This window comes from Salvia hispanica, chromosome 5, assembly GCF_023119035.1.
Source record: "Salvia hispanica cultivar TCC Black 2014 chromosome 5, UniMelb_Shisp_WGS_1.0, whole genome shotgun sequence".
In the NCBI taxonomy this organism is placed as follows: Eukaryota; Viridiplantae; Streptophyta; class Magnoliopsida; order Lamiales; family Lamiaceae; genus Salvia; species Salvia hispanica.
The window spans coordinates 12,339,704-12,356,121 of NC_062969.1; the positions used below are offsets into that span (position 1 = coordinate 12,339,704).

Genomic DNA, 16,418 nt, shown 5'->3' on the forward strand with positions numbered 1-16,418 from the left:
GTTCATAAGATTAACCCACTAACTTAATCCTAGATAGATAGTCTCATGATAATTAGTCATAGTCTTCCTCCTCCAACTAAAATAATCCCACAACTTAATCCTAGATGGATAGTTTTATGATTATTAGTCTTGACACCCACCGAACGCAACCTTAGTGTATTATTAATTGATGGCTATATTTGAATATGGTGAAGAGTAGCTTGCTTGCTGACTCAGATAAAATGTCCTTTATTGATAGTAGTATATTTTAGTAGTACCTTTCTCCCATGAAAAATAGTCTTATTATTGTTTTAGGATGTATAAAAAATAATAGTCTATTTCTAGAAATTGAAAGTTTTCCTCTTATACTATACCCACTTTTTCTTTCATCTCTCTTACTAATTTGCCTCATTTTTTCTCTCATTTTCTATTAAAATTCGTATCGTTCATAAATGAGATTATCTTTTTATGAACGTAGAGTATAATAAACAAATACAACTTCAAGTATTACTCCCCTCATCTCACAATAAGAGTCACATTTTGTCATTTCGATTTGTCCTATAATAAAATTCACATTTCACTTTTACCATAAATGTTAAGTAGATCTCACCTTCCACTAACTCACATCACTCACATTCTATTATAAAACCAATAAAAAAGTGAACTTCATATTCTATTTTTTTTTTATTACTATATTTTTTATATTTCTCAAAAATCTATGCTAATACCAAATATATTCCTACTGTGGGATGGGGATATTATTTTTGTGGTGCCTAAAAATTAGGCAGAATAAAGAACTAGCTAGCTTGTGTGGCCGGTGACAAGCTATTCTTATTAACGAAATTTACACTAATTTTAATATTATTTGAAAATGTGTAATGCCAAAATGTGTAATGCCTTTTCGGTATGATGAGAGGTTATTACCATTATAGGATATATTATAGGGCTGTCAATTCATATACGTTTGATCGATGTCATGATATGAGAGGATACTACCTAATTTGCCTTGTTCAAGATCTCGCACAAAAAAAGAAAAATAATGTAAATTTCAAGATCATAATTAGACCAGCATCATTTATTAAAGAATTTACGTTAAAAAGTATACTATGTTACTCGTGATTTACCACATAATTATACACTCCTATTTTTATTTTATTTTTTAATCAAAGTTATTCCGAATCCGCCTTTAACGAAATCGGATTATATCTGCTCAATCGAGTTTTATTTGATATTATAAAAAAACAAGTTACAGAAGCAAGGTAACTAAATAATTGTTTTTCGAATGTCCAATATATTTTAAAAGAAACATTAAAGGTGAGGTCAAAAGGATGAATTTACCTAAAAAAATAACATCAAAACTTTCAGGAACATAAAAAATTATTTTTGTTTAAACATTCACTAAACAATATCTTCGGTTCTGACCCATAATACCACAAAAAATGTACTACTCCACAATCTAAATTATTGTACTTAAAAAAATCAGAGATTGTCGTTTGTAAAATATCACAAGTGTAATTAGTGGAGTAGTACTATATCATTTCCATCGCTGAATCCACGGCTTTCAACACGACAAAATTGAACAATTTATATCCAATCATCTGAGCACTCAGGATTCCGCAGCCCCACAAACTTTTTGATATATAATGGACTAGTATTCATAATTATACTTTCTCTCCTTTCCGATTTATGGCTTTAACTTCAATTTTGTTAATTTTATTATAGTCTGAATTTTGAGAAAATTATTAATCGTAGCTTGATTTAATTTTCCAGTGCCAAAAATTAATGTGATTATAAGGATGTAATTGGTGTGAAATTTTTACTGAATTATCATTTTTTGTGTCCCTATTTGCATTTTCTAAAACATATTCCTAACAAAGAGACATAAATCAAAATTTTCGAAACTCAGCATTCACTGTTCCAACACAGCATATGGTTTGAGATGCTCAAAGGAAAACGAAAGCAGCAGATTCAAAAAACGCAGAAACGAGGGTGGGAGAGAAAAAGTAGATTTAATTTCTAATAAAAATGTTATTTACAGAGTTTTAATTTTGTTTCTAATATGTTAGGTTCTTTAATGTGGCATTATTCAATTCTTTTTTTAAAATTTATGCCTTTCTTGAATTTTTTATTTAATAAAAAAGTAATAAGAACTCTAAAAACAAGCAATTAAATAATTAAAATAGTGTAAATTTTCATTTATACGATTCTTATTTTTTTTCTGGGCATACTTTGTTCTAACTTCTAATTTCAAAATTTTATAAATTTTAATGTTATTTTTATTGTTTTATTAAAATACATACAATAATAATAATAACACACTTATTAGTGAGTATTTATTATTGATGACAGTTAATTTATTAGTTAATAACTTAATACAGTAATTTTTGAACTAGAAATCATGCTTAATCGTAATTGATAATTAAAATAATAATATGCTTATTATTCTTGTCATACTCACTATTAATAACTTAATAGGAAAATATTATTATCATAGTTTTGACTATTATTTTCTCAATTGATATTTGTATTAATAAAATATTATAGTAGTAACTTTTTAGGAGTACCTATTAAATGACTTAATCCGTATAACTTCAATATCCCTTTGGTATTTTCAAATACACGATAAGTAAATAGTAAATCATATTTCCAATGAATTGTCTTCAATGATTTATGAAAAATACTACTATAACTTTTCTTACAAACAAGCGGCCATAGAAGTTATTGGCATCATTAAATATACATATTGCATGAAATCAAAAACTGATTTGAGCATTTTAAATAAGTTAAATAATACTACTACTAAATTAACTGTAACTTTTGATATTTATTTAGCGTTTAAAATTAATGATGTCAATGAGAGTTTTAAAAATGTTGGAATAAATGTTTGTTTTCATTTTAACTTCAAAGAATAAATTGAATTTTAACATTTATGCACTAATTTGTAAATAACATTTATGTACTAGTTTGTAAAATTAATGCTAATAAGGACTAGACATGGGCAATGTCTATACACACATAAAGCATGCGGCGTAATATATATGGTAGTTTTCCCTCTATCCCATCATAAAGGACTCAATCATTTATCTCGTCTAAGATGACTCATTATTAAAAATAAACTTTTTTATCTTTATTTTAATTCTCTTTATCTAACATAATAAAATAAAATTGCATTAATCGCCAACCACTCAAGGACCAAGTCATCTTCCTTGAACCGGATGGAGTACTATTTTATTTGTAAAGGTGTTCCTTTATAAGTACTCCATATTTTAGAGATTGTAAATAGCAATATTTACCATTGGTGTTTATTTTGATGGTAAGATTTGGATTCAGCTAACCATATCTTTTATACTCAACCATATCAAAACTTTGAATATCGGGCAATGGATCCAAGAAACATTTCTTTTTTATTAAATTATTGTTATAAAACCGATGTTGAGATAATACTACTACTAAGATTCTAGAATCCAAAAAAATAATCAAATTTTAGTCCCCACGCTCAGTTTACGACAAAAATGAATAATTCAGACCAATAGCATGTCGTGACATAAAAGCACCGAACCCCACGTACCTCACATGTGCACTTTCGATTAGGCTATCGTGTCCACTTAATATGTGTTAGTACTATAATTTGGTCCACAATTTTCATTTTAGATTTTATTTCTCAATCTGGAACTCTAGCAGTATTTGAGCAATAATTTTGTGTACGTATAAACTCACCTGATATTTTATAATGTTTATTTTCAAATTTATTCATAGATGCTTTCAACAAATACTAACTACGGAGTAAAAAGTATATGTACTCTATTTGATAACGATAACTTTTTAGATTGTTTTTGTCATTTTCAATACCTATGATTTCTGCTACTGACTGACGATGGTAATCCTTGGTAGCGAAGGCTAGGCAATATGTAGCGTGAGTGTACCACCTAGTGGTCCTAAACCTAAACCAAGCAATTCGGTTCGACAAAGGGACACATAATGGGGTCCGAGAAAGTATTATTTTCCTAAAACACGTGAAATAAAAATTACTCCTACTTAACTACTTTGGAGCCGATGGAATATATATAAAGTATAACTCACATTTCACTAACTTTTTCTATCACTTTCTTTTACAGAGTCGAACAATTTTTTAAAACTCTAGCCGGTAAAAAATGGAGCATTATTGGTGGACAAAAGGGAGTTTTTACAAAAATATTCTTTTCATCCAACATTAAGAGTGTCATTTCTTTCCGGTGCGAATTTTAAGAAATTTAAAGAAAACTTAATAGAAAAAAACTAGTCAAATATGATCTCACATGTATTAATTTTAAATGAAATATGAGTAGAGTGAGTAAATGGAATATGTGGCTTATTACCATTTATAATAACAATGAACCGGGATCCTATTCTTGGACGAACCAAAATGAAAAAAGGGACTCCTAATTACAAATAGAGGGAATACATTTTAATTTAAATGACTTCTATGAGTATTTATATTTTATAACGGAGTTTTTCTATAACATCCTAAAATTTGAAAATTATTCAAGTATGAATAATTAGTGAAATTCGTAGTACTATTGAAAGAAGAAATTTATGCACAATGTGTTTCTTGTTTATTTCATCAATATAATTCCACTCCTTTATATTAGAGAATTACACTGTTTTGGAGGAAGTACATTTTAATTTAAATGACTTCTATGAGTATTTATATTTTATAACGATATAAGTTATTCTTTTAACATCCTAAAATTTGAAAAATAATTCAAATATGAATAATAAAGCGAAAAATTTTATTGAAAGAAGAAATTTATGATCAATGTGTTTTTCTATTTCCTCAATATAATACCGCTTATTTATATAGGAGAACTACACGTTTGGAGAGCAAATAAACTATTACTCTCTCTGTCTCATAAATAAAGAGACAATTAGGGTGACACATGAATTAATGATAATTAATAAAATAAAGAAGAAGAAAATAAAAAATAGTTAAAATAGTGCTAGTGAATAGTGTGATCACATTATTATTATATTTATAAAAAAAATGTGTTTAATAGTAACCTAGTGTAATACTCCCTCCGTCACATGTTACTTGCACTTTTACTTTTCGGCACGTCACAAACTCCTTAAATTTTTTATAGTTTAAGTTAGAATTAATGCATTTAATTAATATGTTAGTTTAAGTTAAGAAGTCCTTTATTAAGTGACGTCTCATTACACTTAAATTCTAACTTAATTACACAAAAAAATCAATCTTAAATTTACGGCCTAAAATGAAAAGTGCGAGTAGCATGGGACGGAGGGAGTACTACTAAGTTGTAAATAAATTAAATTGATGTACTATATAGGTAATGAATTGGAGAGAACTTTCTATAAATGTAAAAGAGCTATTTTTATGAAATTATTAGAAAAGAAAAGTGTTTATAGTTTTATTACACGGAGGAAGTGTCAATCGTCTATCTGTTACATAGAGTAGTGATAAAATGCAATCTTATATATTGTACAAACTCAAAACTTCTCAACACAGTTTCAACAATGTTTTAATACAATATCAACACAGTGTAAAATTTCAAGATTTTAATGTCAACACAATATCAACACACCATCAATCAATGACTACCGTTGAAATTCTGTTGATATTTTTCTGTAGATGTGTTTTTTTTTATCTGTTGATATTTTTCAATGGTTCAAATCATAGTTTTGAATTTGTACAATGTTTAGAGTTTTCATTTGATCAAATTCTTACGTATAATTACCTATATCTTCCATATTTACTCATTCCCCTAATCTTGGTATGTTTGACCTTCTATATTTGATCATTTGAATTATAAAAAAAAAGTAGAAGAACTTGAGTAATACTAGTATTTACTTTATAAAACCTGACCCTATTTTGACTTTTCATGTTTAATTATTAATAGACTATTAATAATTTATGAAGATACTATTTTGATTTCTCATATCTAATCATTAGTAGACCATTGATAATTTGTTAGGAAGATAATCATTAAACATCTTCATCTTAATATGATAAAACATAACACAATCGAATTAGACTGCAAACTTGACTCTGCTGTTACCGCTAAGGTTAACTGACAATAATAAAATATTTACAAATTTCTTAGAGTTTAAGGCATATAAATAAATACTAGGTCAAATTTGTTGCTATAAACTATAATTAATTTTTGTTTTAAATTACATACTGTGTTTGTTTTATTAGAGTTCCACTGGCTGATAAAAGTTATACTTATGCCACCATTATTTGAGTGAAATTTTATAAATAGTTATCAAACTATCATAATTATATCAAATTGGTTACTAGACTTTAATTTGTTTCAAAATAAATATAAAACTTTATGCAGTACTGCTATGAATCCTATTCTAATGCTTATAGCACCCTAATCTAAAATCAAGACTAAATCTCCACCATTGAATTTTAAAATGAGTGGATGAGATTAAAGCTCACAAATCTCAATAAATAGTAGACAAAATATCAACAAAAGGGTAATATCGTCATTATGTTATCATATGATAATTTTCGTGGGTGTTTTTTTATATCAACATTGTGTATTACAAATATCAACAATATGACATTAGAATATCAACACAAGGACAAGAAAATATCAACACATTTTTATTGAGATTGGACATGCATAATATTGAGATTTTGCCTACAATATATTGAGATTTTTTGTTGCATTTGTTGATAAAAGCTGCTTATCTACATGTACGAAAATTGAAATATAATTTATCAAATTTCATCACCCGAACATCGTCGGAATCCTTATTAAATTATCTTTAATTTGATATATTTTTTGCTAAAAAATAATTTAAATTGAAAGAGTTACGTAAATTTAAAGATTTGAGATGATTTTGAGAAGAGATTTTAATTTAATTAATAATTATTTAAATTTAAAATATATTACACTTGACATTATATCAACCACAAGATCTTCTAATCTAATGGTTAAAAATTGATCTCAATTTTGGATTGCTAATTAGTTAACAATTGATCACCTCCCTCCCGTAGTACTATTACTTTATATCAAAATCATCATTCTAAGTTTAATTTAATTTTCTTAATTATTTTATTTTAAATCTCGTTTTCTATTCTCTAACCAACTAATTTTCCTCTTTGTTTTCTATATATTCCACAACCATTACTCCTTAATTCGTACTCCATAGACTGATTAAAACTGATTGCGAGCCTTTTTAATTTTCTTAAAGAATGATGCAGCAGAAAATCTACGCCATTCATTTGAATACTATAAAGAGGGAACATCTTTTTTTGTCCATAAACTTTGTCAAAAGTATCATTTTAGATCAATGAACTTTGAAAATATCATTTGAGGTCTACCAACTATGGGTTAATATCAATTGAAGTACTTTTTTACTATTTTCAAGTTTTTCTGGACGAAAATACCCTCAATATTTTTAAGGGTATATATTTTTAATAAACTTATCATATACTCATATTTTTTATAAATATCTTTACTATATATTTTTGATAAATTTTCTAAATATAATTTGACCTTCAATATTATCACTTAATTTTGTGACATGCAAGAAAAGATCCTTATTCAATTTTTTAATATTAAAGAAAAGTTCTTTATTCAATTTTAAAATTCTTTCATATAAAAAATTGAAGAAGCAATTTGACTTGCATATCACAAAATTAAGTGATAATATTGAAAGTCAAATTATATTTAGAAAATTCATCAAAAATATATTGTAAAGATATTTATAAAAAATATTAGTATATGATAAGTTTATTAAAAATTATACCCTTTAAGATATTAGGGGTATTTTTGTCCAGAAAAATTTGAAATTAGTAAAAAAGTACTTTAAATGATATTAATCCATAGTTGATGGACCTCAAATAATACTTTGGCAAAGTTAGTGGATTTGATGTTCCCTCCACTATAAAACACCATTATTAATTGAGTGAACTACAAGAATAGTCCCTGGACTATGGGTTTATCTCGCCCATAGTCCCTGGACTTTAAAAATATCGCCAGTAGTCCCTGGACTAAGGGTTTATCTCGAAATTGGTCCTTTTGGCTTTTTTTGGTACGAAAATACCCTTTGATATTATTTTGGGGGGTTTGGGCAATTTGGTCTTTTTACACTTTTAACATTTTAAATCTGATATTATTTCAGTTATGTACTAACTTTGATATTATTTCAAATTTATCATCCTTTTTCCCTTTTGTCACCCTTCACTTTGTTTCTTTATTTTAATATTAGATTTAATTTTACAAAATTTTAAATTTTAATTTTTAAATATCAATAATTTTTTTTAATTTAAAAATTATTAAATAGCAAAAATTAATAGTTATAATCAATATTTGGTAGTGTATAGTACTATGTAATCAATAAGGTATGACAACACTTTAGTTTTAATCAATATTTAATATAGTAGCTTTAATCATAAATAGATTATATAACACAATTTATTCTGAAATAAATATGCATCTAATGTAAGACTAATATAATTTTCGTTTATTAATTTGAAAACAATCAAAATTTACTAGAAAATTTCAACAAAAATACTCCTATATAAAATTTTTAGTAGGATCAAATTTTTAGTCAACTTCATAATATTTAATCACAAGCAATTATAACAACCGAACGGAGGCTAAATAGAATAACTCTTATTTTTCCATCATGATTAATATTATTTTTCTGTACTTCTTCAATTCAATTGAATATTATATTAAATAACAAAAATTAATAGTTTTAATCAATATTTATAGTGTCCATGAATTAATAGTTTTCATTAAAAACTTTTATTGATATTTAAAATCTAAATATTAAATTTAACTTTATAAAATTAAATCTAATATTGAAAAAAAAAACAAATTCAGTGAAGGATAACAAAATGGAATAATATCAGATTTAAAATGTAAAAGTGTAAAAAGACCAAATTGCCCAAATCCCCCAAAATAATATCAAAGGGTATTTTCGTACCAAAAAAAGCCAAAAGGACCAATTTCGAGATAAACCCTTAGTCCAGAGACTACTGTCGATATTTTTAAAGTACAGGGACTATGGGTGAGATAAACCCATAGTCCAGGAACATTTTTGTAGTTCACTCTTATTAATTTTATAGTTTAAAAAAACTGATTGGGAGCCTTTTAATCTTCATAGATATGAGTACAGAAGAGTTAAAAAATATAGTGTGATGCAGCAAAGAATCTAGGGTATTCATTTGAATATAAAAAACATTACTAATAATTTAAAAAACAAAAAAATCAGATTGGGAATCTAGAGTAGGTTCACGTGGTAGTGGCCCATTTGGGCGTGCAATCATCCTCTCACTTCCAAGTTCCACCTACCAATCTCCGCATCCATCACCTTCTTCATCTTGGTACACGCCTAAATGGGATTCTCATTTTAACACCAATTTCTTGAATGAGTATCTCCGATTTTCCGCTATAAATAGCGCTCCATCTCCACCTCTTTTACCCACAACTAATGCATCAAAAGGGTCAATCTTGCAACCGCAGATCCAGGACATTTTCAAGATCTCGCATTGCCATTGAGGGTTGTTAGATTTTTCTGCCAATTTCCATCCCTTTAAAACCCTTCTCCACTCTCTCCCCAGCTCACTCTCGCTTCTCACCATGGCTGCCGTTCAAGGTTTATTGGATTCAATTTATCTTCCTAACTAATTTCGATGATGTATTTTTTTAATTGCATTTTTGTTTGGAATTGGAATTTGCAGAGCAAGAGCGTGAGGTTCAGAAGAGTTACTGGACGGAGCATTCTGCTGACCTCACACTGGAAGCTATGATGCTTGATTCCAAGGCGGCTGATCTTGACAAAGAAGAGAGGCCTGAGGTCTAATCTCTAATCTCTCTCTTGACTATTTTCTTAGAATGTGAAAAATGTGTATTAAGATGGAACGTTCTTGTATTTTTGTGCTGTGTGTGTGCGTGTGTTTGAGGATCTTGATGTCATTTTTTGCTTTTTTAATAATGCACGAATAAAAAGATGGAATCTTTGGTGAGTTTTAATATTTTATTTAGGGATACCAGTGTTTAAATTTGTCAGCTAATTGTTGAACACTAATTTCATCTGAATTTGGTAATGAGATAGATGTATCTTGCCGATTGAATATGAGGGCGAAGTTAATCGAAATTTTCGGTTTCTTTAGCAAAATCATACTACTACTAAACTAAACATTCAGCAATTGAAAATTTTAAGACCAGATTTTCAAGTTCGTGTGTTAGTTGGTTAAAATTCAATATTTACAGACTATTACCTCTTTTTAATTAGTGGAGTACTACTATAAAGTTGTATGTGTAACTGTCAGTAGTTTGATTATGCTTTGCATATTTTTGTTTTACAGTCATTATATTTTGCTTCTAGCGACCCAAATAATTGATGATTATGCAAGCTCGAATCATTTATTACTTTATGACCACTTATGGGAATCTTATTGAAAAAGGAAAAATTTCCAACTACTTGTTTTGTCATACCTATGCTTTGAAAGTGATGTTGAATTATGTATGTGTGTGACTTTTGATGTCTGCAGTTAAAATAATTTATTTTTGCATGTGGGTTGGCCTTTAATACCGGAGGCCAAAGTCTCATGTTCGAGTTCACCAATGTCGGAGGCTAACCATCTAATATAACTACTCTGCAATTCCCTCCAAAACTTTCAGCTAAAGGAATATAAAAAAGTGCTTCGTTTTGCCATTTTAGTAACTATTTTATAGCTGAACTTTGTATTTTCTGGAGGTAGCCATTATTGGACTTCCTTTTAAATGGTATATTTAGTTGCCATGCTTTTCGAAAATAGTATTGTTTTTTCCTTTGCCACGCACTAATTTGGTATCTATGCTCTGAGATTTTATTATTTTTATCTGTGACTGTATTATACTATGCCATATGTCTGCCATATTATTTCATTTATTAATAAGGCATATGTCTCTCATCTCTTGTCTTTAATTTTTCCTTTAATCATTTCTCTGCACCAAAAATCTTCTTAGGTGATGTCTCTGCTCCCACACTTTGAGGGAAAGTCAGTTCTGGAGCTTGGAGCCGGCATTGGCCGCTTCACCAGTGAACTGGCTAAAACAGCCGGTCAAGTGATTGCTCTTGACTTCATTGAAAGTGTGATAAAGAAGGTAGTTTAGATCAACTATTGTTTAAGTACGTAGTTTGCTATAACCCTTGAAGCCAAAACTAACGGCTCTGTTTTCTTGCAGAACGAAGCTACCAACGGGCATCATAAAAATGTCAAATTTATCTGCGCTGACGTGACATCTCCGGACCTGACCTTCCCTGAAGGGTCTCTGGACGTGATATTCTCAAACTGGCTACTAATGTATCTCTCGGACAAAGAGGTGAAGCTTCTTACCTCCTTTTCTTGATTGTAGCTTTCTTTTGGTTCTGTTTGTTACTATGTGATGAACACTTGGCCTGTTTCGTTTCAGGTTCAGGACCTTGCAAAGAGACTGGTCAAATGGTTAAAAGTTGGTGGCTATATCTTCTTCAGAGAGTCGTGTTTCCATCAGTCCGGTGATCACAAGCGAAAGTCTAATCCCACTCATTACCGTGAACCAAGTTTCTATACCAAGGTTCGAGCCTTTTTTTAATTGCAACATTAAAATTAAAGATCGCGTCATGTTCAAGACCTTCTCACTGTGAAACAGTCAACGACAAATATTGCTGATGTTGATTCATTAACTTCACCTAATAATTGAGATAACAGACCACAACACCGATCTGTATCATTTCATAATAGTTTTCTCTAGATATATAAATAATTCATAAAATATTTGGACTTTGGCTCAATTTATCTGTTTCAGGTGTTCAAAGAATGTGAATCGGCTGACAATTCTGGGAATTCATTTGAGCTTGCTCTCATTGGCTGCAAGTGCATTGGAGCTTATGTGAAAAACAAGAAGAATCAGAATCAGGTAATGTTGTTCGACTTTACTCAAACTTGTTTCACCTGTCATATATTTGCCGTGAATCCTACTGAACATTAGTTAGAAGCATGGAACGTGTTGTTGTGTTGTTAGTTTTTTTCTTTTAAATTATTTATATATTTTGATCGTAATGAGGATTGAAGGTTTTAGTTGTTGAATACTTGAATTTAGGCTTCAAATTAACCTGCCTGCCCTGTATGTAAAACATAAACTTCTCATAAGCCCAGAAAATAAATGGTATCTATGGGTTAATCAATTTACATAATAACAGGGAGGTTTGGCATTTGATATCTTGTCATTTAAAAAAAAAAAATCTAATCCTCAAACTATATAAAATAGAGTAGAAATATACTGCAATCATTTTTTAATCTGTTCTTTTTGATGCAGATTTGCTGGCTCTGGCAAAAGGTTACTTCAGATGATGACAGGAAATTCCAGAAATTCTTGGACACAGTCCAATACAAATGCAGTGGAATATTGCGCTATGAGCGCGTCTTTGGACAGGGATACGTGAGCACCGGAGGACTAGGTATGTCTTCCGAGGTTTCAGGTTACCAGAAAAGTATATAACATTGAGAATTTGTGATGCTTATTTCAAAGTGAAGTATCATTCATGCACTCATCTTGATTATGACCAGAAACAACTAGTGAATTTGTGGCCAAACTGGACCTTCAGCCCGGCCAGAAGGTCCTAGACGTGGGGTGCGGCATTGGTGGAGGCGATTTCTATATGGCAGAGAAGTACGACGTTCATGTTGTTGGCATAGACCTCTCCATCAACATGATCTCTTTCGCTCTCGAGCGTGCCATTGGCCTCAACTGTGCAGTTGAATTTGAAGTTGCCGACTGCACCAAGAAAGAGTATCCCGATGGCTCATTTGATGTGATCTACAGTCGCGATACAATCCTTCACATTCAAGTAATTTTCTCACCATGGACTGTGTGGTATAGGGTCTAAGGTCTACAGTTTATTCAATGTCATCTGATTTGCTAACCATGGCATTGTTTTCAGGACAAGCCTGCATTATTCAGGTCGTTCTACAAGTGGCTGAAGCCGGGAGGCAAAGTCCTCATAAGCGACTACTGCAGAAACTCTGGGACCCCATCTGCTGAATTTGCAGAGTACATTAAGCAAAGGGGATATGATCTGCACGATGTTAAGGCTTATGGCCAGGTAACGACTGCAATCACATTACACCACTGTTACATCTGAATCCTCCCTGTCCTTACCAAGCCTTTTCTCCCTGTCCTTGTGCTTGCAGATGCTTCGTGATGCTGGCTTCGTTGATGTCGTTGCTGAGGATCGAACTGATCAGGTACTTATTGACCTAACCACTTAACAGACGTTAACTTTTCATAATTACTAAGCCCTTACCCTTAGAGAGAAGTAGACGGGGCATAGCTAACGACGTCGTTTCTTGCTTTGCAGTTCTTGAAAGTTCTCCAGAAGGAATTGGCGACGGTGGAGAAGGACAAGGAAACATTTATAAGCGACTTCTCTGAGGTAAGACTTCATTTGTTTTACTCCACTGCTGCTCATGACTGGATAGTAATGCTCCATCTCCGTGTTGCTTCTATATGTAGGAGGACTACAACGACATAGTTGGAGGCTGGAAGGCTAAGCTCGTGCGGAGCTCCTCGGGGGAGCAGAGGTGGGGTCTGTTTATCGGCAAGAAACAGTGAAATCCTCGGGTGTTTTACCGTGCCTCGTCGTATTAGTATCCATCTGTTTTAGTTCAATAAAAGGCATGGTGTTGAATAATATGGGTGTAGTGTGTTGTATCTGTGTATGTTGATGCCATCAGTTATTCTTAACAGTCAGTTTCTAGGCATCCATCTACTTTGTTTGTTCTGTACTTGAATGGTCATATTTTTATCTATGAATTTTACCTCCTCAAAACTTGTTAGAAGTGAATTAGTTATTAACCCGTTCATGCAATTTGTAGCCATTTATCTTTGGAGGCATGAATTAATCCTAGGTAGTTGAAAATGAGAGTCACCTCACTAGAGAAGGAAAAAAAAACTATAAATATGTTCTACTGGAAAATTGGTAAAGATTAAAATAAACATGCTTGGTATGATGGAATGGAATAAAGGTGGAATGAAATGGAGGTTAGAATGAAATGTCAATTTCCTTGGATTTTCTTTGCATTTTCATCCATTCACTCATTCATTCCATCACACCAAGTAAATGAATAGAATGAAAGTAGGAATCACATTCTATTCCATCATTCCATTTCATCAATACCGAGAAGCCCAGAGAAAAAAATTTGAAATGTTCTAGTAAGAAAATGAGAGCCACCTTATAATAAAAAAAAAATACTATTATAAATAAATAGAGACTAATAATGGAATCAAGATTGAAATGAAAAAATATGACTATTTTTGCAGAGAAGCAAAAATAGTAGTTTAAGGGCCAAGATTTAAATGACATGAATCAAGATTAATCTCCTGATTTTGTTGGATTCAAATCTTAATTTTCACTTAATACTCTCAAACTCCATTTTATACCAATAACTATTCTATCTGTTAAAACCAACATTTTTTTCTGGGATTTATTTGGAGATATTTTTCCACACTTGAAAATTTATTTTAAATATATTTTGATACCGACAATTTGCAATGGTGAAGACTTTTGGTTGGAAAGTCTCTCAGAATTTCTGAATGGGATTATATTCAACTTCTGTCAGATAATTGGCTCCCAAGGGAAAATTAATTGAATCATATTTCTTTTTGAATTGTTCTATTTCAATTAGGTCATTTTTTAATTGATGAAATACAATTCTTATTTTATTATAACTCTATTTAACTCATAAAATTTTTATCCTAGTCTTTGCGATAAAAGAAATGTTCCAACACTACTGAACATTTTTAACTAATGGCGTGTGCAATGTTTTAATTTGAAACATATTTAAATGATAAATTTATAATTTAAAGAAAAAGTTTTAATCCATTCTATTGCTATACAGCTATACTTATAGTTATGGACTTGATATCACAGTTTTGCAAAAATATCATAACCTATAAAATATGAAAAAACAAATCCATCTGACCTTTTAACGATTTTGATTTCAAAAGGTGGTAAAGGGTTTATTTAAGATCTATTAATCAATATTATCAAATGCCACTGGTCCACTCTTCAAATAAAAAGAAATTCAAAATTTATTCTTGAATCAAAAGTTGGCATTTCTTTTTTGATATGCATGCTCGACTCTACACGTGGGACACAACTTGCAAAATCGAAACACCAAAGCCGACAATGTGAGATATGTTTTTTTTTTAATGTTAAAAGGTATGGTAGTAAATTTAAATATTGGAGTGTCATATATTTTAAAATATATTATATAAATATGTAGAATGTTTTTGGAAAATGTGTCGGCGAAATAAAGTTTAACAGAAGCTAACGGCCGACGTCGGAATCTATCGGAGGGGGCGTCTATGAAAAATTTACATCTGGACCATGGTATAATGGGAGGAAGAGGAATGATATGTAGAACTTGTTTTATAAGCAAGGATAGGCTATTCAAGTTCGGCTTCCCAAATGTTGAAGATAATCTGAATGCCTTTTGCAAAGAGCATCCAGAAACGGTTTCCCACATCATCTTTAGATGTAAATATTTAAGTAGTTTGTGGTATTTCTGTTGTAGCTGCTGGAACATCTCCTTATGCTTGTCTATGGATCCTGTTTTATGCTTTCTATCATCATGGACTAAAGCTTGGTGTCCGGAATTTCTATTTCTACCAAGTCAAATGAGCGAGGAGCTGCCCAAAGTTAGACGATGGTCAAGACAAAGTTAGGCAAAAAGGTGATGGCCGTTGCTAAGGTGACCTCTCTATGTACTCCTTCCTTTGTTTTCTGTGTGAGCTTTTGTTGGTTTTTTTTGTCCATTCTTATTAATTTAGGTGTTTTGGTTCTATAGCCTTTTTTTTTATTTTTTTTATTTTAGATTTGTTTGTTTCTTTGACTTGCTCACCCATTCTAAATGTGATTTGCCTTTATTTTATCGGAAAAAAAAGATCTAAGAATCCTTCTTTTCCAAGTAGGACAAGAGAGAAAGGTCTACTGCTATGTAGAATTTGGGCTTAATAATTGGGAGAAAAAGCCCAATTTAGATTTTCAAGCTGCTAGTTTGGCCCAATGACATAAATTTGGGGTTTAGACATCCCAAGTTCATGTTTTTTTCTTAGGTTAGTTTTATTTACTCTGCTCATTCATAGAAAGGAATGATGAAGAAACTAAGAGACGAAGGTACGAAAAAAATAAAACTAAAGTACCCCCCATCCCCCCAAAAAATAAAAACAATGGAGAATCTTCATAAAAAAGAAAAAAAAATTACTACGACTCCTCCCTCCGTCCCAGATTAAGAGTCACTTTTTGCCATAAAAATCCGTCCCAATTTATGAGTCATTTTTAGAATTTTCCATATTTGGTCATACAATTTTACCCCATTCTTCATCAAAATTACATAAAAATGTCATTATCTACATTAAAATAAATCAAAACAAAAATCAAAAGTCAAAAGG

The 16,418-nt window shown here is 30.6% G+C and overlaps 1 protein-coding gene across 2 annotated transcripts; it reads left to right on the forward strand.

Moving 5' to 3' along the window:
* Positions 1–9,309: 9,309 nt before the first annotated feature.
* On the forward strand, positions 9,310–13,794 carry LOC125188971 (phosphoethanolamine N-methyltransferase 1). Of its 2 annotated transcripts, XM_048086105.1 has the most exons (12): positions 9,310–9,594; positions 9,680–9,795; positions 10,950–11,087; positions 11,169–11,306; positions 11,397–11,540; positions 11,772–11,882; positions 12,282–12,423; positions 12,533–12,813; positions 12,907–13,068; positions 13,157–13,210; positions 13,324–13,398; positions 13,479–13,794. In XM_048086105.1, exons 1-12 carry the CDS (start codon positions 9,579–9,581, stop codon positions 13,575–13,577), a joined length of 1,476 nt encoding a protein of 491 aa, XP_047942062.1. In that variant the 5' UTR covers positions 9,310–9,578; the 3' UTR covers positions 13,578–13,794. The 2 variants fall into 2 exon arrangements, with proteins under 2 accessions (XP_047942062.1, XP_047942063.1); XM_048086106.1 differs by lacking the exons at positions 9,310–9,594; positions 9,680–9,795 and adding an exon at positions 10,704–10,727.
* Positions 13,795–16,418: the final 2,624 nt, after the last annotated feature.

Excerpts from the sequence above, each read along its gene's own strand:
- LOC125188971 (XM_048086105.1), top strand. Across the intron at positions 12,424-12,532 it reads CGTGAGCACCGGAGGACTAG|AAACAACTAGTGAATTTGTG; the intron begins GTATGTCTTCCG and ends GATTATGACCAG. Across the intron at positions 13,069-13,156 it reads ATGTTAAGGCTTATGGCCAG|ATGCTTCGTGATGCTGGCTT; the intron begins GTAACGACTGCA and ends TTGTGCTTGCAG.